We start from the raw sequence: 21,933 nt of genomic DNA on the forward strand, positions 1-21,933 counted from the left end.
ACACACAATTGCAGCATTCAGGATATCTTAATTAGTTGTTAACACACATCTTCACTTGCCATGGTGCCACATCTACATGTACTTTGATTGTGGCCTGCCAATCTACACTGCATGCCTTTATGAACTTATTTATGGAAATGTGAATTCATAGAATGTCTTAACTTCATTAAAGAGTTTTACACCAGCAGCAAAACTGTGGCAAGGATGCAATTTTATGACATGAGAAATGATTTCTAAACTATTTATTTGGCCTTGGATAACAAATTGCTTGTATCGCTGTCATCTGAGATACCACAAAATAAGCCATTATTATTACTGTCACAGCAACAGCACCTCATCTGTAGGTATAAGACTGTCTACATAAATCCTGCAGTGACATTTTCTGCTACGGTGTATAAAACATGACCAGCAAGGTCTTACTGGCCTCGGCTCTCTTAGTCCAGTGAGGAGCAGCCAAGCTCACCTGATAGTGTTTCACAGACTTGTGAAGAAGAACGCGTCCTTCCTTCCAGCAGTTTGCCTGGTGCCCGCTCAAGGTCCACAGCACCTGATCGTATTCATCTGGCTTTTGGTATCGCAGTTTGATCTTCAGGGTGCCGACGTGTGCGCCGGACATGTGGTACCAGAAAGTCATGCAGTGGGCAGAGTTCTGTGAGTAAATCACAGGGCTCAGCAGTCGGGCGACTTTCCCTTTCTGGCTTTCGTCAGCTTGTGAGTAAATGAAATTGCCATCTCCTACTGTGACAGAAGGACTGCGTTAGGAATAGCCACCAGCTTTCATATTCTTTGCTTACCTGAGAAGCCCCAACCACCCCCAATCATTTTGCCTTCTTTCCATGCTGACAGGTCAACCCTCACAATCAAGAGAGTCAGAGGGCATCGGTTTGGGAGCTCTAGGAAAGTTGATGTGCTCTAAGGAGAGTTTATTTCTTCCAGCAGTCTCCTTTGCTGTTCATTGGGATGCTTTGTGCTGAGAGTGAACTGTAACAAGATTTTCACTACATGGCACATACAAGGCATTTTCTTTTGCTCAGGGAAGGAGGCAAAAGCATGTTTGGTGTGACAGTGTATGCTCCATTAGTCAGCGTGCACCTTCGGGAGAAGGCAGGCTAGACAGAAATCCCTCAGGGCCTACTCTACACTAATTGTGCAAAGAGCTATTTTTAATCTCTGTTTAAAGAGAAGTTTAAAAAGAAGAACACTGGAGGATAAACTAGCTTTGAACAGCCATGGTCAGAGATCAGGAACTGGGATCTTAACAGTGCTCCTAAATAGAGTCTGAGCGTTGTTGCAAACGGTGCCAGAGTTATTCCCTTGATTTTGGCAAGAATATATTAGGGTCTGTATATTTGTGAGCCACTTCCTGAAAGAGTAAGATTATGGCTGGTATTTTCTGAAGAGCGTAATGGATTTATACACGTTGAAATCTGAATACCTAATACCCTTAACTTGGAAAATTACTTGCTTAATCACACTGGGAGAGAACCACGTGGGAGTGTGATTAGTTTGGTGACAGAAAATTGCTAAGTAAGATACTGACTACAAAGAAGTGCTTCTGATTTACACCAGTCAGGCATCCATTCCAGTCAGCTTTTGAACAGCTTCTTTGCAGAGAATTATGGTGGAAAAATATGAAGTTCATTCTGGTGTGTGTAAGATTAGGTGGCATGTGTAATGCACTCACACAAAAGGATGGAGACAGCATTTACTGGCATTGGTATAAAGTTATTTTGAAAGTAGGAAGGAGAAAAGTGATAATAAGAAACTATTTCTCGAATGGAATGCTGAAACACGTATATATATCTCTGTTTATACCAATGCTTAAACAAAAGAAAAGTAAAAAGAAGGGAAATAAGATGTTTTGGAAGGGTGATGTTTTCTCAACATTGGTCTTTGCTTATACATGATATTCTTGAATTTCATTTGAAATAATGTATAACTGAGACTTCTGGATTGTAATGGTATAGTCCTGCACCAATGAAGAAGGGAAGATGAGCATTGCCACTCTGGGAAGTATAAGAAGGACAGGGTAGTAAATGGTGAACCAGGGACAAAGACGAGTGGGTTAAACCCAGTGATTGGAAGGAGTGGGCCTAATAAATGAGAAAGGGAAATATTTCTTCTAACAGGAGACAAGGATGTTTTCTTTTACTTGGATTTTTCTGTGGGCAGTCAGAGGTATCCTGGCCAATATGCATGTGGAAGTATCTGGTATTTGAAAGAATTTTATACGGGAAGATGATATTAAATTGCCAAAAAAATTTAAGCTTTTTTTTTTCCTTTTTTCTATCTTACTGCAGTAACATCTTGTCCAGCTTCTTCAGCAGCAGTGCTTGTGCCTATATGTTCTTTCCAACTTTGCTTCTGTGCAGAGGGCAGCACAACACGTGCAAATCTCATCAAAGAATGGTGATAGGGAAATCCAAAGGGAGGAAAAAAGAAAAATAATCACAGCATTAGGATGGTTGTCTCAGTTGGAAGACCTAGCTCTGGCCAGATTTAATCATAACATGTATAATTTGAAGTGACATACGGCATATCCTGCTGTCTTAAAGCAATTGCTGTTGAAGATCGCTTCTGTGGAGTTTCTTCAGCTTTATACAAGTGCAGCTGAGAGCAAGATATGCCTGGGAATTGCTCATTGTGGTTCTCCCAATATATAGGGTGGCCTTGCTGCGCAGTGGTGACTCTGAGGGGCTTGTTTGGGATGGCAGTGCCATTCAGACTGCTTGTGGTCTCTGCTCACACCCATCCCACTCATTACGTACCTGCTGGCAGGCGAATGGCAGGTGAAGGTGCCCTTAGAGTTGAAGGAAAATTTTGGAAAATATTGAAAGTTAGTGCAATAAGGAGCTAATACTGAAGCTACAGCTAATGGAACAAATAAGTCTTCTCCACTAGCAGGGCCTAGCCGAAACAACAAAATCTCATTTGAAGAATATCATTTTTTCATCTCTTGATTGAAGACAGGTTCAGTCTCTCTATAATCCTTGGTGGCAAAGTGCAGATAGCTCTCATTTCCAGAATATTATTGCAGTGCTGGGTCAGGAACTCTGTCTTCATTGTCTTAATTAGAGCTTTACTTATGCATGCCTTTTAGATTTTGTCAGTCTCTGGCTAACATAGCTTTTAACCTCCCTTCAATGTCAGATCCTACTGAGCCATTTCACTTTACTCTACATCAATTTTTCCACCATTACAGCCTTCACTTCAGCTAACTGCATTTAGTTAATTTGATGCCATTTATTTGTACAATGCCATTTATAGTCAAAGTATTATAAGTTTTTTTTTTCCCTGAAACTACTGTACTTGTCTTAAGATTCAATTGAAAGTGTCTCAGAATGTAAAAAGTCCAATTTTGTCTAATTTCCTTGTCATTCTCATTAGGCAAAGGGGTTGCAAAAGTGGGAAGGGGGATTCATCTCAACACGTTTGATTAATCTGCACATGTGCAAGAGAGAACACTAAAACTAGAGGCTGTGCAGGTCACGCAGTGCCCTCCCTTCACCACTAGCCAGCAGCATATTTATTGCCTAATTATGCAGAGCCATGAGTTAGATACTACAAAACCAACCAGTCAATTTCCCAGGGAGATATTTCTGGAAAAAATGTGTGTGAGCGAAGGGATGGCTCCAACTCCTGTGGGAGAGGAGGAGGGCATGGAAATACATCCATCTGGGAAGTTTCACTTACAACACCTTTCTGTGGTGGGCAGCCCCCATAACTACAAACAAGAACAATGTGAGGTTTGTTTATGACTGTATCACTTGGTAAGTGATATTTGCAGAATATTTGGTCATTCAGATTTTTTTGTAGCCTAGATGGTGGTTATCCAAAGGTGAGTCAGGAGAAGGGAATATCTTCAATTCCTGACAATAAATGATCTTTATTCCCCAACAGAAAGGAAAATTATGGTCAGTTGTGACTACATATAACGGGTTAGGTTGCCTAGAGAATCATCTTTGGGACTCTACATATTTTAGGTATAATTCATTCTCCTCTGGTTTTGGAAGGCATGTTGGTATTAAACAGAACAGCCTCTTCCCATGTAAAATGGCTATATCATGAACTCATGATTACCTGTGTGGTCTTGAATCGGCCCAGTTTTGCTGGTCAGGATTGCCCACTTTAAATCCACCTGGTTGTCGTGCTCCCAGTGGCACAAAGTCTTTTGGGATCCCCAGCCAAAGGCACAGTTGAAGTTGTACAGTGGCAGCTCTGCAAGGAAAGAGGGAAAAGGAGGGACAAAATGTGATTATTAATTGCATAATTCAGATTTTGTACTTCAAAACCAAATGCATGCATTTGACCATTAACAGAGCCGTTCCTACTTGAAACTCTGCGAAGCTATAGCAAGAGCAGCCCTGCTGGGAAACAGATGAAGAATGACTATTTCTAGTAAATGATGTGGTTGTTTCTTGTCTTTTTATGACCCGTATTTTGGGATTTTTTTGTGGTTAGATTAATTCTTCTGATTTGCCCACATTAGCTGGTAACTGTACTGTAAAATATATGACTCAAAAAGAAAGCTCTGACTTACTTATCAGACATATTTGCTGGTTGATAATAACTATTTGTACCATAACTGTGCAACGTTTTGCAACAATTCACAATAAGATTTGGACAAAAATAAGAAAGGGCAGAAAAACTAATAGAATGTCCTTGGCAGGAAAGGATTTCTGGTGAAATGTATAGTACGTGGCTTCAGTAAGGAACTTATTTCAGCATCTTCAAGACAGTTAAGTAGGCCCACAAGATGGCAGCATTGAAATGGACAAATTGAGACGGAAAAGGGACAAATGTGGCTGATTGCCAAATGAACTCAAAATAAGCTTCAAAACAAGCTCCATGTAAAACAAGGGAAGTCTGGTATTATGGTCAGGATGAGATCATATCTTGTTTTCAGCTTTTCTTCAATTCTGCCCAGAGGTTTAATACATAGTAGCTTATTTTCTTCAATAGAACTTGGAATGTGAATGGAAAGATTATACAAAGATAGCATATAAATCCCTTGCATTTCTTATTTTCAGAAGCAGCTTGAAATCTTTTGGGCTTTTGGTTCCTACCCCATTGGTATGAAACTTTACCTCACCTTGAGCAATGACAACTCCCGGTAGAGCAATACCCTTCCCACAGCAATGTGACCAAATCCTGAAGTCTTTTCTCAGGCATGACTCACGCCTTATTAAAGGAATAACTTAGATTTACTTTAATGAGATGCTTTGTGCAAGTATGAACTAAGAACAAAGGACTTTGTGCTCCCACCAATATCAGCTCTGGGGGAAGAATTGTGTTCTTTTGCTTTCCTGCCCATTATAAAAAAAAATCCAAGAAAGATAATGCAGCTCCTAGAGTGTGTTTTGTCTATTGTGGGAAAATATGAAGAAATATGGGAAGTGTGTTGGGACCTGTGGCTGGCCAGACCTTTAAGGTGGAGCTCTTCCAGGTTGAAGAGGCAACGACCTCCTCCACGTAGTGAGCTGCCCAGGGAAGACTGGAAAGGCTTTTGAACTCACAGCCCAGATTTTAATGGAAAGTAAACTAGAATAATCATTTTATCAACACAGAGAAAGCCTCAGGTGAGTAGGTTGAGACAGAATGGATATAAAAAGGGTTCATCTATCATTCTCTCTTTGCCTGCTGTGTCCTTGTTTCGTGGGTCCTTGCTCCCAGACACAGTTTTAACTCAACTCACTGGATTCCTGCATTGCAGCCGCTGTGCCCTCTCCCCTCTGGCCCCTGGAAAATTTCTTTCTGTCAGCAGAGAGGTCTGAGCGTATGGCAGGTCCTGCCCCTCTCCTCCGCCTGTCAGTACCTCGGCTGTGCTGCGACATCTCTCTGCACTGAGCCCTCATTCTTCCCTCCTTCCTTTCATCTGCCCCATTCCGCCTACCACCCCCCTCCCTCCCGCTGGCCTCCAGAGGGGTCTACTCCACATTGTCACGAATACGGCATCCTAGCTGGGAACAAATGAATTAAACAGATAATGTCTGGCACAGGAATTCAATGTGGAGACAACATGTTTCCTGGAGGACTCTAGCCCTTTCTAGGAAAGGGGCAGGTCATGGTGAATAATCTCTCTTTGGGCTCAAAATGTTGAAGAAGCAGAACTCAGCCTGTGTGCACGTGAGTGCAGAAAGGCAATCCATTATGTTTCTTTCTTCAGTATATGGGGTTTTTCTTCTAGACAATGGGGCCATGATCAAAGACATCTTGCCCAAAAGGGGACATCTGAAAATCAAGGGGAGTTTTTAAAGAAACAGAGTGACATTGAAATGAATTAAAGGGTTTTAAGTTCGTGAAAAATAGCCTTTCATTGTCAAGGAGGCCTAGGGAGAGCTATATTGCATGGCTTTGACATCACAGCCATGAAACAGAACTTTAGAAAAGGTCTTAGAAAACGTAAACCAAAATTAATCTTATTAATCCCGAAGGATTATATCATGTAAAGCTTGTGATAGCCTGTGTGGTATTCAAACCACAAGAAAGGAGGGCAGTGGTAGATAGATCACATCAATCCGAAGATATCACACAGCATAAATGAGCACATAGCACAAAGAGATTGAAAAGACTGGTATTGTTCAACTCTGAATAAAAATAAATAGCAGAAGACACAGGAGAAGTATGTGAACGGGTGAAGAATCCAGAGAAGGAAGATTACAATATTCTGTTTTCTCCATTTCATAGCCTATGAGATATCCAGTGAAGTGCAATGCAGATCAAAGGAAGACATTTCTCATATGATATGAGCGACACTTGCTTCCCTCGAATGCTGCTAAGGCTGAACACAATTCAAAGAGAACTGGACACTGAAATGGATAAGGAAAATATCCAGAATTTAATTGTTAATTCTAAAGTGCAGACAAAAGCCTTTTGCTTCATGGTCTGAAGCCAGCTCTGAACACTGGGATTAGAAGGAGAGTTTCAAAGCAGAGCTAAATTTCACAACACCATCTAATAAAGAATTTCTTACACTTTCATTTGAAATATATAGTCCAGGAAATTGACAAAGAGCCTAAGTCTGATATGCTTTGGCCATGCCTGTGTTCCTTGGCTTTGGTCTCACAGACAGCATGGTGTAGCATAAAAATGAACTTCTTTTCCATGCAGAAGTTAATGAGAATCCCCTGAATTTGAGCAGGATTTGACCAGTAACCTGCTCTCAGTTAGCTATTTCTTGCTAGGTTCCTATTGTTTTCTTAAAAGTGATTGTGTTAATATATTCCTTAGGCAATCACAGCAACGGGATTGAAGGTCAAAGGCAAGGCATTTCAGAGTGCTCTTATTTTATGGGCTCCTTAAACATGCCATGTCTTACTGTCTATTCTTATGTCTCTTCCAATGCTTCTCCCAGGGACCCATAAAAAGAAAAAATAGACCTGCTAGCCAATTAATAATAGACACTTGTAGCATCAGGATAGGTTCATTAGTTCTACGGACAATGGATCTGCCCCAGCAAAAGACAGAATAGTTCAACACTTCTATTAAAGGTCCCAGGGGGCTGATACAGTAGCTCACAGTAAGCTACAGGCAATCTGTCCGCTTCTTTGTCCTTGAACTATAGCTTGGCAGCTCTGGTAAAAGGAAGGAAAGTAGGGACGAGTAGCATTTGGTGGGCTCCCTCTGCAGCGCTGGGCCATTCCCCTGCTAGGATAATTCTCCTGCCAATGGGTGATTGATCTCCGGGTTTGTGTGTATTGCGAGGATGAAGAAAACCAGCTATTATGTAACCAAATAGCAGCAGTTCAGATGAGAATCTGAGAGGGAGGTGTGACGAAATTCCATATGCCTTTTTCAAAACGTAGGGTACGTGATACTGAATTAAAACAGATTTATCCTCTCAAAAAGCAATCAACAGCTGTACTTCTTGACCACATCTTGCTCACAGCTGGAACCATTACTGCACATGAACAAGAAAGTCATTTGAAAATCTAGTTGAGTGAGTTTCTTGCAAGTCCATCAATCTTTTGTGGCCCACAGACTTTGACATATTTTTATAATTCCTCCAACAAAAGGCAAGAAGGAGCATGATGGCGTTAAAGATGCTATGAAAATTCTCTACAGGATGCTTTTGCCAAAGGGTAAATCAACATTAAAATGGGAAATTATAAACATAATTTGGACCACTTCAAAGTAGTATATTGGGTCTGATTCTTATTTGCATTTCACCTTTTTATATCACTTATGCTGGCAGCACAGAATTACCTTAAATGATAGTAAATGATAATTTAACTGCTTTAATATCCCTTTATTGATGCAAAGTTGTCCCACCGTAAATGAGAATCAGACCTATTCTACCTTTAAATGATTTCTTAGCATAGATTGTAACCTCAGGATTTCTTAGTTACATTTTTCTGAAATAGCTATTACATGTGTGAAAAACAAGATACTTCACTTCTTGAACAGTCTGCTCTACAAAGGACTGAGCTTACACGCTGAGAGCACATAATGTAAATGAACAGCTTGCTTTGTATGTAAATAGCTAAGAGTCAAGCATTTCAAATAGTCCTTTGGAATTGAAAAAGATGTGTTCAAAAAGACTAGATGTCGGTGAGTCTTAGGACTGAGGCCTGAAAGGTATTTACCTTGACAGACAGATTTTTTAAAGGCATCTTTTTAAGTTTGAGGAGGACGGTAAATCCTCTCTTAAAAAAACCCCAACCTTTAAACATTTTTAGCAGTTTGAAATCATGATTCTTTTTTATTTTTTTACAATTCAGTCCCCTTGAAATGAACTGTAAAAGTCGTCTTGATGGAAAGCTTGTTTATACATGGAGGCTTTCCAGCTATTTGCTCTTAAGTGTTTCCATAGTGTATGAAGGCTGGTTGGAACAGGATAATCTCAGGTTTTGACATACACAAGCATGTTAGTCTGGGATAACAAGATTAGGGGTGTTTGCAGGCTTGAATGCAGGCAGGAGGACAGCAATAGATGGAGTTAGCACCTATTGCAGAAGTACCTGCGCCACGGCAGGTGCTGCTACTGAGAGGGCTGGTAAATCTCTGTCCTGAATCACTGTGGCACAAGCTGCTGTGGCCAGCACTGGCACAGTGTAGCTCATGCAGGGTTACCCGCTGGAGCCTGCACCCTGCAACAAATCTTGAATAGCTCTTTGGCTTGGAGTTCATCATTTACTTCAAGGTGTATTAGCACCTTAAGATAAACCAGTCCTTAGAGGGAACTAAGGCTGAAGCTGAAGCTGAAGGCTTGGTCCTTGGTGTGTTAAATTCATACCTTGTTCAGCTTGAGAATAGCTGAAAGAGTTGGAGTGCACTGACCCCCTGATCCCCAGCCAGCTGAGGGCCAGGGAGGCCCCATAGCAGCTCTGTAACTTCAAGGCCAGTTTAGACTATGTTATTCATGGCTGCCGTAGCAGACTCTCGCTCCCTGATGCATGGCCTCTTGCTCTGATGTGCTTCATCGTGCCAGCTAGGTCCACCCGTGCCCCTTCAGCAGAAGGAAATGCTTACACTGCCTTCATGCCAGGAGGGGTTTCCCCATGTTGAGGGGAATTTCTGTCTGCCCCTTTTTGGGAGTTTTCTGGCTGGTTTTCAGTGAGGGATTATGAAGCAGCTGGAAACCTTTATGTCTTAAACTGGAGATTCTGGAAACCTTATTCTTATTTATTAGCATCTGACTGATCTCTATCTATGATCTTTGTAATGTGCTGCCATGTGGGAGCCTGGAGTTTGGGATGTGAACTTGTCCCTTATTCCCCGGAAGGAAACAGTTCCTACCAGCACAATGCAGGGAAGTAACATTGGCATGCTCTGAAGGGAACCTCAGAAACTCCTTTAGTAGAGAAAAAACTTGGCTCATCACGGAGTAAGCGAAGGTGGTGCAGGAGGGAAGTAGGGAGAGAAAATGAGGATATCTTTATCTCTGGCAGAAACAGTCAGTCTATTACTGGAGAGTCCCACCCAAGCCAAAGGGATTAAACACAACCTGCCAATGCAACTGGCACTGGGGAGGAGGGAGGAAAATTGCATTGCACAGGGGCACTTTATGAATTTGCAATTTGTTTAAATGCAAGAAAATAGTTTAAGAAACTAAAAAAATCCTTCATTTCAGCAAAATAGAAAGCTAAAAGATCATTTCAGACATAAAAATTAAAATGTTTTACTCTTAAACTACTGCGCAGCATCCTTTCTTCCTAAGAAGAATTAAACTTCCTAGTTTAATTTTGTCAGCATTTGGCATTTGCTGATGCAGAAGGAAATCTTGTTCTCTGCTGTGTCTACATGCGTCCCGTGAAGGCGGGCCAGCCTGCCGTCATGTTTCTCATTGCACTGGTACTCCACAATCTCCCTCTGCTCCTAAAGCAGGGCAGTGCTAGAAATAGCGTATGCTGACTAAGCCAAATGGATGACCCTGGAGACAAATTCTGAGGGGAGTAAAAGCATTCGCCTCTGCAGTATCAGAAGGCAGAGGCTGAGAGTGGGAACAACGTCTGAGATAAGTCAGCTCTCTCTCTTAATCAGGTCGACACCATCAGTGTCCCTTAGGAAACTTTTGCATTATTAGTTCCTTTTTTTTACTTGAAGCAAAAGCGGATTGTGTCACATGGTTGAGGAAACAACGATAAACACTTACCCACCCTGTTAATAAATCACTTGGAAGACTGTGCCTGACTGTACTTTAATGGAGGAAATGGGAGTAACTGAAAACTGACCTCTTTACCGCTCCACAATTACTAATGCAAAGCATTTTAAACTGATGCTCATAGTTTTGGAGTTTGGGTTTTCTGCCCAAATCTATCCTCTCCCCCACTTCCAGTAAATTGTACAGGATATTAAAAAATGGTATGAAACTTGTGGAAGCAGCAAACTAAGGATTTTAAAAGCTGCTAGTTATTGTAGTGATTAAGTAAAAAGGACCCGCTTCCAGTGACAACTTGTTTTTCCCTTTTCAAGTTCATGGTAGCAGTTTATGTAACCCCATTTTGAGAAAACTTGCTAGAAAACAATATTGTAAAACTGCCAGCTCCCTGGTGGAGAAAACTGGCAAACTTGACTTGTCTTAGTTTTGTAAAACCAGGGATATAAATAGTGAGTGGGCCTGTGTGGCTCTGTTTTTGTTTTCCCGGAGTTTGCAAACACACTTTGTGTCACTGACATGCCACATTTAAACAGAGTGCACTGTGTGATTAAGTTAGTTTAATTTTGTCAGCATTTGGCATTTGCTGATGCAGAAGGAAATCTTGTTCTCTGCTGTGTCTACATGTGGATGAAAGGAATAAAATATTTACTGTACAGAGCTGAGAGACCAGATGCTTCTTTACTTCAGAGACTTTTAGGGAATGGGAAGTCAGGAAGTGCTGCAATTCATTATTTTGTCTCTGGTATGAAATTTGGGTATGGAATTTATTATGTTTTCAATAAGAAAAATCTTTTTTTTTACCTGGTTGTAATGTATTGTCTATTACTGTTGGCTTTTCTGTATTCAGCACTGTAGTACCACCTGGAAAAGAAATTATGCATATCATGATACATGGGACACAACAAAGGACACAGCAGTCATTAGGAATATCCTATACATAAATCTGAAGTATTACCATCTTTATTAGACATGTAGGTAACTGAGTATGTGAGCTTAAGCATGAAAATATGACATTAAAGATCTGGTTTCCTTTATCAAAAAAGAAAACAAGAACTCATCATTATATAAAGCTGTATATGTTCAGAGTCCTTGCAACACCAACTAATCAATCCTCACCATGTCCCTGTGGCCATCCTTGTTTTATAGACAGCGATTTGCTCCAAATCACATGGGAAGTCAGTGACTGATCTCTGTGGTGTCTCCTAACAGTCACGGGAAACAACATGGCATGTTGTTTCACATATCAGGGACATGAAATCCTCCAGGATATTAAAAAAAGGCATGAAAGCTGTGGAAGCAGCAAACTAAGGATTTTAAAAGCTGCTAGTTATTGCCAAGCTGCGTCGTCCCTGTGCGTTGTTGCATAGCTGCATTGTGAGATCAGCTCACAAGAGAGGTGCCCAACTTTAGGCTATAGGCTAAGGCAGGTTTGCCTTCTGTCTCAAAGAGCAGGAGGAACTAAGGACTTCCGCTTTGTCTTCTTCAAGCAGATGAACAAGAGGTGAGTGGGGTCATGGCCCTCTCCTAAGCTCGCTAATTGATATTTTCAAAATACTTGACTTTTTAAAGCAAGCCTCATATTGATAAAGGAAACAAAAAGTAAATTAGCACAATTATAAATGCACAGTGGGGTGCTGATTACCAGTCAATGGCTTTTCTTTTCTCCAGCAAGCAAGTGCTTAAAGCATTATAGAAAGGATGACTATGATGACTTCCAATGAGAACGAAAGCCCAAGCTATATCAGCTTTATGTTTGTGAGAATGATCTGATGGGAAATGCTATAAGCCACGCAAATAGAGTAGCTCTGTATGGGGTCCAAATAGAGCAGGAAGGAATCTGGCCTACAGCACAATTACAGTTAATTGCAAGGGAGGCTTCATTGTGATACTCACATATGTGCAAGTGCCATCAGGGAAGTGACTCTAACTGTCGTACCCATGAGAATGCGGGTGCCACACTCACATCGGGAGTGGATAAAAGAGGGTAAGGCACTGATGACATCCCCTCTGCACTGCCCTGCTATCCTTAATGTGCCACGAGATTTACATACTTCCCTTCTATGCATTTTGGAGGAAGAAAAGAACGTTTACAATGAAATTATTGGTAAAATCACTCCTGTGCATTTTAGTGTTATACGTACCATCATACGTACAATGCAGTGTTTCTACAGTGTCCAGAACAATTGGGCATGCACTGCTCAGGGCTTCTAGGTGGTATAGTAATAAATTATACTAAAGTGTCTGCACTTTTGTAGAAGGGCAATGTAGTAATTTTCAATTTTAGTACTGGAATAGGTTCAGTTCCCCAAAAGAGCTGGTGCTCAGGAAGGCTGGTGGCTGTTCCCTTGTCTTAGAGATTGTAAACTGCTCCCTAAGCACAACCTGCAAAAATTGCCAGAGGGAGTTTCTTCTGCTCAATAAGCTTTCCCTAAGGGACATGCAGGATGTAGTCCTGAGCTCCCTGAAGTGCAGAGACTATGAGTGAACAGGGAAGGTGCTTGCATAGATCTGTCTCCTTCCCCTCACATAGCCTCCATCTATGTAAACATGTCTCTACCTATTGGGCTTTGCAAGCCAGCTCTCAGTGTAGGGCTTTGCAGGAAGCCCCAGCATTTCCTGACCTGGCTCTTTCCTTTCAGGAAAATAAATAAATTACAATGTTCAGTAACATTGAAAGCTTTCTGAGCTACCTTAGCACAGTACAGACTATTTTATCAGACTCCCTGCCTGGCTGTTTTCAAAAAGAATAAGATTCATCTGGGACATTGATTTGAAAAGCAGTGACAGTGACCATGCAGTGTCTTTTCCACTCAAGAATTGTTTTTCAATTTATGATTTGCAACATGCATTTACAGGAGACATTGGCAAAGCTCAGAAAGGGTTTGATGCTGAAACTGCACTTTCATTTCTATCTGCTGTCAGATGTTCTACTTGGCTGCTTCCAAAAAGCCAATCTCTTACCTAAGGTTTCCCAATGTCCTTTTGGACAGCTATTGCCAGATTTTTAATGCTCTTTTATATCATGGATATGAGAAGCAATAAACATTTATTAGATAAGCACACCAGGGAGCAGTGATGAAATAACTTGGGTCGCTGTGTCCAAAAATAAGCTCAATTACTGTAGATGTATAGATCTGCTACAGGAATATCATCAAACAGGCCCAGAGCTTTGTGGAGCAAGTGACCTCCAAGAAGAGATCAAAAACGTAGTGGTGCAGTGTCAGCAGAAGGACAATGGTTCTGTGCAAAGTGGAGAATATGAAAACTAGCAAGCTTCCTCCGTTCCAGATGCAGACTACGTTATGTCTCTCCCTCCTATTTTTCTGCTAGTGATGGCACCTTGGAGAACATCAGCCCCTCTGTGGCTGTAATGCAGTGTTGATGGGGAAGCTCATGGAAATATTTCTGGCAGTACATGTGTGAGTATGCTTTGACGAAACAAATCTGCTTTGTTTCTGTCTGGGAAAGATTTGGGGCTGAAATTTGAGTCCTATACTAAGTTTAAGGTATGGAATCGTATATGTATCTTGAACCTAAACAATATTTCATTTTGAGTTCTTCAATCTCAGACAATAAACCTCAAAAGGTTTGTCCAGCTTTTTTCTTAATAAGAGAAAGTTTGATTAGGATGTTTGATTAGACACAATTCCTGCTCAAAAAAATTGCCCTCTCTTCCAGCTAGCCACTATTATTTGCTTCAAAAATTACATAGCTGAGAAAACAATCAAAAGTATTGTTATATGTAAAAGGCAGATGCCTATGTTTTGACAGCACTGACAATACGAACTGCATACCAATGTCCATTTATGTTGAGTGATTAAATCAGTGCAAACGTTTAGCTGGTAACTGGTGATGGATATGAGCTACAATGAAGCTGCAATGGAATGAGGATGGTTTCTGCACCTGTCAGTTGGTAGTCATCACCTGTGCCACTGTGACAGTTTGCCTGGTCATCATCACACTCATCCACAGGTTTGCCTTCGGAAACGGTAGGGACAGCCGTAGGAGCTGAAACAAAATCCAGTCGTTCAGTTAAAACATGTGCTGGAGAATCAGCATGCAATTGGCAGTAACATTTTGATGAGCACCATATGCTGACTTCATATGTTGTATCTGAGGAAAGGAGCGACTCTACTTTGCAGGTTAGTTAATATTTCTTTGCAATGGGACATATCTGTTCTGCTGCCTTGCACCAAGGCACTCTGCTATAGCTGAGCTCAAGGGCTGAGCAGAGTTGGGCAGCAAAGCCTCGGACTGTGTATTCACTGGGTGATGAGTGTTGGTTGTTCCTATGAACAAAAACTGAAAGCCTGGCAAGGCAGAACGGGAGGCTTGGGGAGGGGTAGAAAACCCATCATTTTATTGCAGGCCAAAGTGCCTGTGTGAGTGGGCATGTACAGAGGAGGAGGAGGGGTGCATGCTCAAGGTGGTAATTCTCCAGCATTCACCACATCATTGCTGAAGAAACCTCTCTGCAGAGCCCATGTAAGAGAGGAAATGTCTGAGCAGAGTCCTGGTAACAGTGGCAGGAAGGCAGTGTGATGTAGAATCATTTTGTGCTCAATAAGGAGATCTGGAGGGAGTTTCTTTTGTTTTTGTTGAAGTTATAAATAAGACATCAGTGATGTTAGTCACCCCTCCTGGCCACCTGCTTGCTTCTCATTGGTGATGACTTTCCAGTAGCTGCTGCATAACCAGTAAAAGTCTGACCTTTGTTACTACAGTTAAAAGCTTGAGATTTGTGCAAGATGCCAGAAAACATATCTATACCCCAGTATCTGCAAAACATACCACATCTGGAAAATCAGAACGCAGATACTTGGTGTTACGTTTACATTTATGTTTTATGCTGCAAGTATAGTTTCCTGGCTTAAGATAACCAGACTGGGAATGTGATCCAGGCTTTTGTCTGTTCTCACCTACTGTTATTTTCATTAACAATGTTTTACTCCCATTATAAGCTACGCAATAATGCATCCATTTCTCGGATTCTTCTTTGCCCTTCTACTGCCTCGAAAGCCTGCTGGCAACATAAGATCTTATGCACTGACTTCTTGGCCTGAAAATGTCAGGAGGGATGGTAGTTTCTGAAGTAGCTATATTCTGGGATGAAACACGGCTCTTTAGGACCCTCACCTGTGCTTTACAGGTAAAATCTAGCCCTAGTTAAAGAAACAGTTCTGTACCTATTATGAATTATGCAGAGCATCTGTTCCCCAAATCTCTTTAAAAACCCCTCTGGGAGCTCCCTCTACCTTTCTACATTGAGTTAAGTTTCTTATCTTGATCTTCATGCCCCTGTAGAGCCTCAAGCTTGCCTACATCTCTGCCATCATTTCATATAAGGCCCCCTGGGATGCTTTGAGCACACAAAGCTTCCCCTTGCTCATTACTGCTGGAGAGCTGATTTCTACTCCTGTCTGTGCCTACCTCCATGCTTCTTTTCTCATCTCAACTCCTTGCCTTCTCAGTAAATCTCAAGTGACTTCTCTTCATTCAACTCCCTCCTTAAGATACAGTTATACAGCAAAGTTTTCTTATAATTCTTCTCCCATGGGTAAATGGGAATTGACCTCACCTATCAATGGGTGACCTAAAGGTGAGCACCCTTCAAAAGTACACATAGCAGAAAGACAAATGCAAGTGGATGTGTCCCGGGGAAAAATTGTACTTGCTGCTGCAGTTTGCCTAAAAGCAAAGGTGTTTTGCCTGCTCAGTCTCCTCTTTCACTCCTCCATCTCACTGAGCCACGTGTTCTTGTAAGGTGGTCCACGGACTCACTTCTTGATGTCTAGGTCGCTACAGAAGCCCTGTGGCTGAAGGACTTTGCCCACAGGTTGTGAGTTTACATGAGGCAGGTGCTGGTTTTTTTTTTTTCTGACCAAGTAGCACAATAGTCTGCAGGAACTAAGTATTCCCACAGGAAACGAGGACTTCCTGCAGGAACTAAGAAGTATTTCCAACCTCCCCACTTTCCGGGCCAAGTAAAAAACACACTTATTCAATCTGGCCTTCACCAGAAAACAACACAGAACTCATCAGTTCTCACAGCAAATGCCTCCCACTCTTCCGCCTTGGGGGAGAAATGGTGAGAAAGAAATGGAGGCAGAGCAGCCAGTTCCATTCATCTTGGGAGCCTGTTCAGCTACTTCCATATGAGGTATCATATGAAACCCTGAATAACATGGTTTGTTATTCTGTGTATTGTTAAGCTGTGTGGTTTATAAGTCATGCCACTATACCATCATCCATCAGATATAAAATTGTGAAATTCACGTAGTGTTATCTGTAGTTATCTATGAAGTTAAATAATTATTGTTTATGTAACAAGAATCAAAGCTTGACTTCTTGTCACAGTCCAAGGATAAATGTCTAAACTTTGCTTTTCCTGGTCTTTCATCTCCTACATACCCTTGCAAAATTAAAGCTTGGTATGGAACAAAGAGGCCTCCTGTGCCCCCCAAAAGCAACAGCACAGAGCCTGTCCAGCCAAGTAATCATTGCCCACCATAGTGTCTGGTGTGACTTTCACGTTCCTTTGAAAGAGCAAGGGACATAATTGTTATATTTAGTGCAAAGCTCCCTCTGCATTCTCAGCAAACATCTCTTCCAGGGTTGTATCATGGTAACATAAAATATAAGTTCCTGTCTTTATTCTCTTCTAATAGCTCTATGCTTCTCGAAAGTATAATCATAAGGCTGCTTAAGGGAACAGAAAACCATGTGGAGAATATCACTGTGATTCAACAAAGGAATGGGAGAAAGAATAATGTTTGTGCCTTGGGCATATTCAAATATCTGCAGAGAAGGAACTGATTAGGCCAAGAAACAGCACTAATGGCAGTCACGGAAGCGAGAGTCCGACGTGCTGCCTGTACAGACACAGCAGTGTTCAGCCGTAGTCCGAGTGGAGAATGTATTTATGAAAATAATAAAATGCATTCATCTCTAGCAGAGCAATTACCTTCAAGTTCACAGCCCAGTAGCTCCATTCGCAGCCCCAGTCCTCCGTGTGTGGCTCTCTCAGGGTAGACGCGGATGAATCTTGTCGATACAGGTTCAAAAGTCCGCAGTTCAGGCGTGTCATAGTTGGTGTTGCCTTCAAAAGTCTGCAAAGCATGACAAATGCTACTTGTTAAAAAAAAAAGCTATTTTCAACACTCATCTTTTTCCCTTCGTTCTCTAGTCTTTGAATTAGGTGAGCAGTGGGCAAGATTCTAACCGCTTAATAAGTGTCAGGCATTCCTGTCCTAAATGAGAATGGAAAATACATAGTTAAAGCTTCTCAGAAAAGTAATGCATTTCATTTTTCATAAACTCAGTAGCAACCAATCCATCAGGGTCATAACAAGAGCTGAGTGTTTAATGAGACATGTTTTTAAATGATGCTCTGATCTGGGGTTTAACTGGGTGACATTTTCAACACTTCTCAGGGAAAAAAAATGGCTGAGGTGAAGATCCTGTCACCTTTTAAGTGGTTACAATAATAATCCAACTATTCAAGAGAAAATTTCAATCTGATTTCCCCCAGTGACAGAGTTTCACAAGTTGTAGTTATTTCAAAAGGCATAAATTAAACTCCAGGAACAGTAGCTGGAAGAGTTCTTCCAGTGAGCCTGCTATTGAATAAGAATAAAAAGAAAGAAAAAAAGAAGAAAGCTGCTTCCTGACAAAACTGCAATATAATCTAAGGGGCAAGGCAGGTCAGCAACTATACATTTCAGACAAAAATGTCTTCTCTGAGTTGCACTCTGGGTTCTTCAGCCATAATGCAGCTCTCAATGGCATTTGTTTGATATCTTCAGCTTCTCGTCAGTGATCTTTTGCATATAGAACAAGCTATAATTTATACTTATAGCAACACCTCGGGTGCCTCCATGGAGATGATTGGTCCTTAAAATGAATTAACTGTACAAAGAAGCAGTCCTTGCCATGAAGAGTTTATAACCCAAGATAGGCAAAAGGAGTTATTTTTACCCTATTTTATGGTAAAACATGACTTCAGAATATCATGTAGAGAATACTCAAATGTACAAAATATGAAAACGTATATAACAATGAAATAAAAGTAAAGTATTTTCAACTTTTCTTTTCTATGAATTAGTTGAATGGCAAAACATTAAAAAACATCTTCTTTGAACTGGAGTTCAAATTTGGGATTAGAAGTGCTATTTATAAGATACTTCCAACTCATAGCTGTGAAGCCTGAAGCCTTCTTCAGGAAGAAACCACCAGATGTCCTTCATTTTGGATAAGAAAAAAACCCAACCTGCAATGAACTCCTCCTATTGATCTGGGGGCAGATAAAACAGACGCCACGGGAAAAACTGGCTGTATTTCCCAAAGCACAAAACCAGCATAGGTAAAACGGATTGTTGCTTGTATTTTCAGTGCAGTGCTAAAAGCCTTGCTTGTTTTTACTGTACACCTGCGTATTCTGAATCAATGGTCCACAACCCCTTGTGGCTGTTGGTTGGCGTGCCAGTCACAAAAGCCGATAATGATGGGACACTATGACCAACTAAATTAAAAAAATAATTTCAACATTAATGCTTCTGCTCCTATTTCCTGGGGGAGACTGTACCTCCGAGGTGGCTTCAAGGGGCACTGGTTGACCTGGTGTTCTGCCAGTGCTTAGAAGACACTTGTCAAGAATTCACATGTAGATAGCCTGTCAGATCTAATTAACATGCAATTACATATTATTATATTTGAATAGCAATATAGTGCAAATGATCAGAAAAGCTACCTACCATATAAGAAAGAATGAATGCCATTTTATGTGTAAAAAGTAGACAGACACATGTATCTGAGGAATCCTTGTTTCCTTTTTAATAGTAGTCTTAATAGCAACATATAATAATGAAAACTGTTTTATAAAAGACATCAGTACTGAAGTACTGACACATAGGCATTAGAATTCAATAGGCATCTAGAATTATATTGAATCATAATTATATTGAATCATTGTCCTTTGTAGTGCAGAGCTGCCTGTGATTCAATTTTGACTGTTCATTTAAAACACGTACTGATATTCTTTGTGGGGGAGGAGAGAGGAGTAGACAATAAAACTTCACTTTGTGAGTGTCTTTTATACAGTCTCTGTCACAAATTGCTTTACTTCATTACAAAGATATGTTATAATAAATAAAACCTAAACAAAAAAGAAGCTAAACTGGTGAGAGGAAAAGAATTCTTGCTAATAACTTTTAAAATCAAAATAAACATGGCAGAAAAATTTAAAAAGGTTATTCCAAATGGCCAGAAGGATAGTCAGAAGGATAGTCAGAAGTTTCTTGTACCAGAAATGATGAGAGGAGGTGTAAAAAAAAACCCAAAAAAGTCATCAGTAGGTAAGTGGAAGGAGGAAAGAAGTATGAAAGAGGAAGATGACTTTATGGAGTAAGCTTGAGTAAGGCTATGGAGAAGAAATACAAATAGTATCTTGAAATGAAAATGGGGTCCTGCATGGCTGTTGGAGGATTTGAGTGCTGTTCACTTCTTTGAGTGCTTGAGCTAGGCTAAAGGGGGAAACTTTCTGCACATTCAAAAATAGCAGAAATTGGGTCAGCCACAGAGGAAAGAGTTATGGTAGTCTTAGTGAAAGGAGCTCCAGGCATGGATGACAAGATTATGTTGAGAAACAAGGTGATGTTTCATCCTTTGGACATATTCTGTTGTTATGTTTAGCTTGTCATTACTCTTTCTTTTCCTAAAATGCAATTGTTTGTTTATTTAAAGTCAAGACTTTAACCAAGTGAAACGATGTGTTTCATTTCATATAACAGGGCTGTTTCTAATCCACATTCCTGCTGTGACTCATTATAGCATTCTGTCCCATCCAGCTCCACTTACATTTAAAAATACTACATTCCAGTATTAACATTTTAAATCTCTCAGACTCCCAAATCATAGGATTTATCTGATTTTCTTTAAAGAAAACTTGTGCTTCAGAAGAAAGTTTATTAAATGTCTTGAATTTTTGAAAAGGATTATAATTTGCCATAAGAGATTTGAATTCCGGCCCTCCCCATTCCATTAATCTTGAAAGTTAATTTCTGGTAGTGATGAAAGCTGAGGATGGGCTTGGTGCGTTAGTTAGCACACTAGTTTTCTTGTCAAACTGCTAACTTCTGACAATGATGGCAAGCGCTTGCATTAGAAAACAGAAAGCCATGCAGCAGACGGCGCACTGCTTTGAAAGCATATGGCATTATTTTTTTCCCTCATTGAGCCATAGTGTAGAAGTACATGTCAAAACAACATCTATTTTAGAAAGAAAATGGTTAGATCCCATTGTTGATTTACACTCTCTTCACACTTTATGATGAAGTCAAAACTCATGGTATCAAGATAAAGGAGCTGACTGCAAAGGCTGAATTCATTTAGTTTTAATCCCCAAAACAAATGATGAAAAGTGATGAGAAGTGAGAAAATGCAGACATATTCAGTGAGATTAAAACAGGAGAGAATGAAGTCCAATATTTACCAAATGTGCCTGGAAAAGCTACATCCATGGGCCCACTCAGCTTTTCCTTTAAGGAAACACAGGTTTGTCCAATGGATGAGTCTATATAGCAAAACAGCTTTTACATCTAATTTTCAGACTAACACAGATGAGATACAGAGCAATTCTCAGGATTCCCATCTGCTGAGCACCACACCAATTTGCCTTTTGAGGACACATTTTGGTATATGATTCCCTGGTCATCCTAATACTGCAGCACCAGTTTGCAAACAGGACTGTGTGCCCACTGGTTTCTGCAAGTAAATAGGGTAGGAGGACTAAAAAACAGTTGTGTCTTTTGAGGCAAAAATGCACTTTGTGAGCAACGATAGCAAAATGGGATGGAAGACTTAACGAATGGGATTTGGGGTAAATAAGCTAAACGCTCAGTGCAATTATGTCCTGAAAAGCATACATTCGAAGACAAAATAGGTACATTCCCAGAAACTTTTCTGGGCCATGCTCATTTTCTTTTCCTTAGCATCTAACCCAGCAATTCATTTGGCCCTCCTCTGTAAATGTCCTGCAGTTTCTCCTTGAACCTATGAACCAGCTGCCCTTTATTCCCAAGCAACCTCCCAAGATGCTTCACTTGTGACAGTATGATAGTACTTTTCACTTGGGATGGGATAACACATCGAAAACTCCATTACTTTCTTTCGGAGGGACTTGGATCAGACCATTACAGACAGCCCGTGAAGCTCTCAAAGCAGTCTACAGGCAGTTGAGGAATCCAACAGGTACCCCATGGAGTTAAATAACAGCATTCTCATTCTACAGCTCAGACAAAAAAGAAGCAAAGGAAAAGTAATTCAGTGTCTCAAAT

General features: G+C 40.7%; 1 protein-coding gene across 3 annotated transcripts in view; it reads right to left on the reverse strand.

Moving 5' to 3' along the window:
* Positions 1-21,933, reverse strand: part of NRP1 (neuropilin 1) — a 114,752-nt gene that overhangs the window by 6,765 nt on the left and 86,054 nt on the right. Inside the window, exons 11-15 of one of the 3 annotated variants that reach the window (XM_075144050.1) lie at positions 17,565-17,709; positions 14,525-14,608; positions 11,402-11,461; positions 4,081-4,218; positions 464-735 (exon numbers count right to left, since the gene is read on the reverse strand). In XM_075144050.1, the coding sequence (XP_075000151.1) occupies positions 464-735; positions 4,081-4,218; positions 11,402-11,461; positions 14,525-14,608; positions 17,565-17,709 (699 nt within the window). Of the gene's footprint in view, positions 1-463; positions 739-4,080; positions 4,219-11,401; positions 11,462-14,503; positions 14,609-17,564; positions 17,710-21,933 lie in introns of all 3 variants that reach the window. The other 2 variants (XM_075144048.1, XM_075144051.1) reach the window with 2 other exon arrangements.

Source organism: Calonectris borealis, chromosome 2, assembly GCF_964195595.1.
Source record: "Calonectris borealis chromosome 2, bCalBor7.hap1.2, whole genome shotgun sequence".
NCBI lineage: Eukaryota > Metazoa > Chordata > Aves > Procellariiformes > Procellariidae > Calonectris > Calonectris borealis.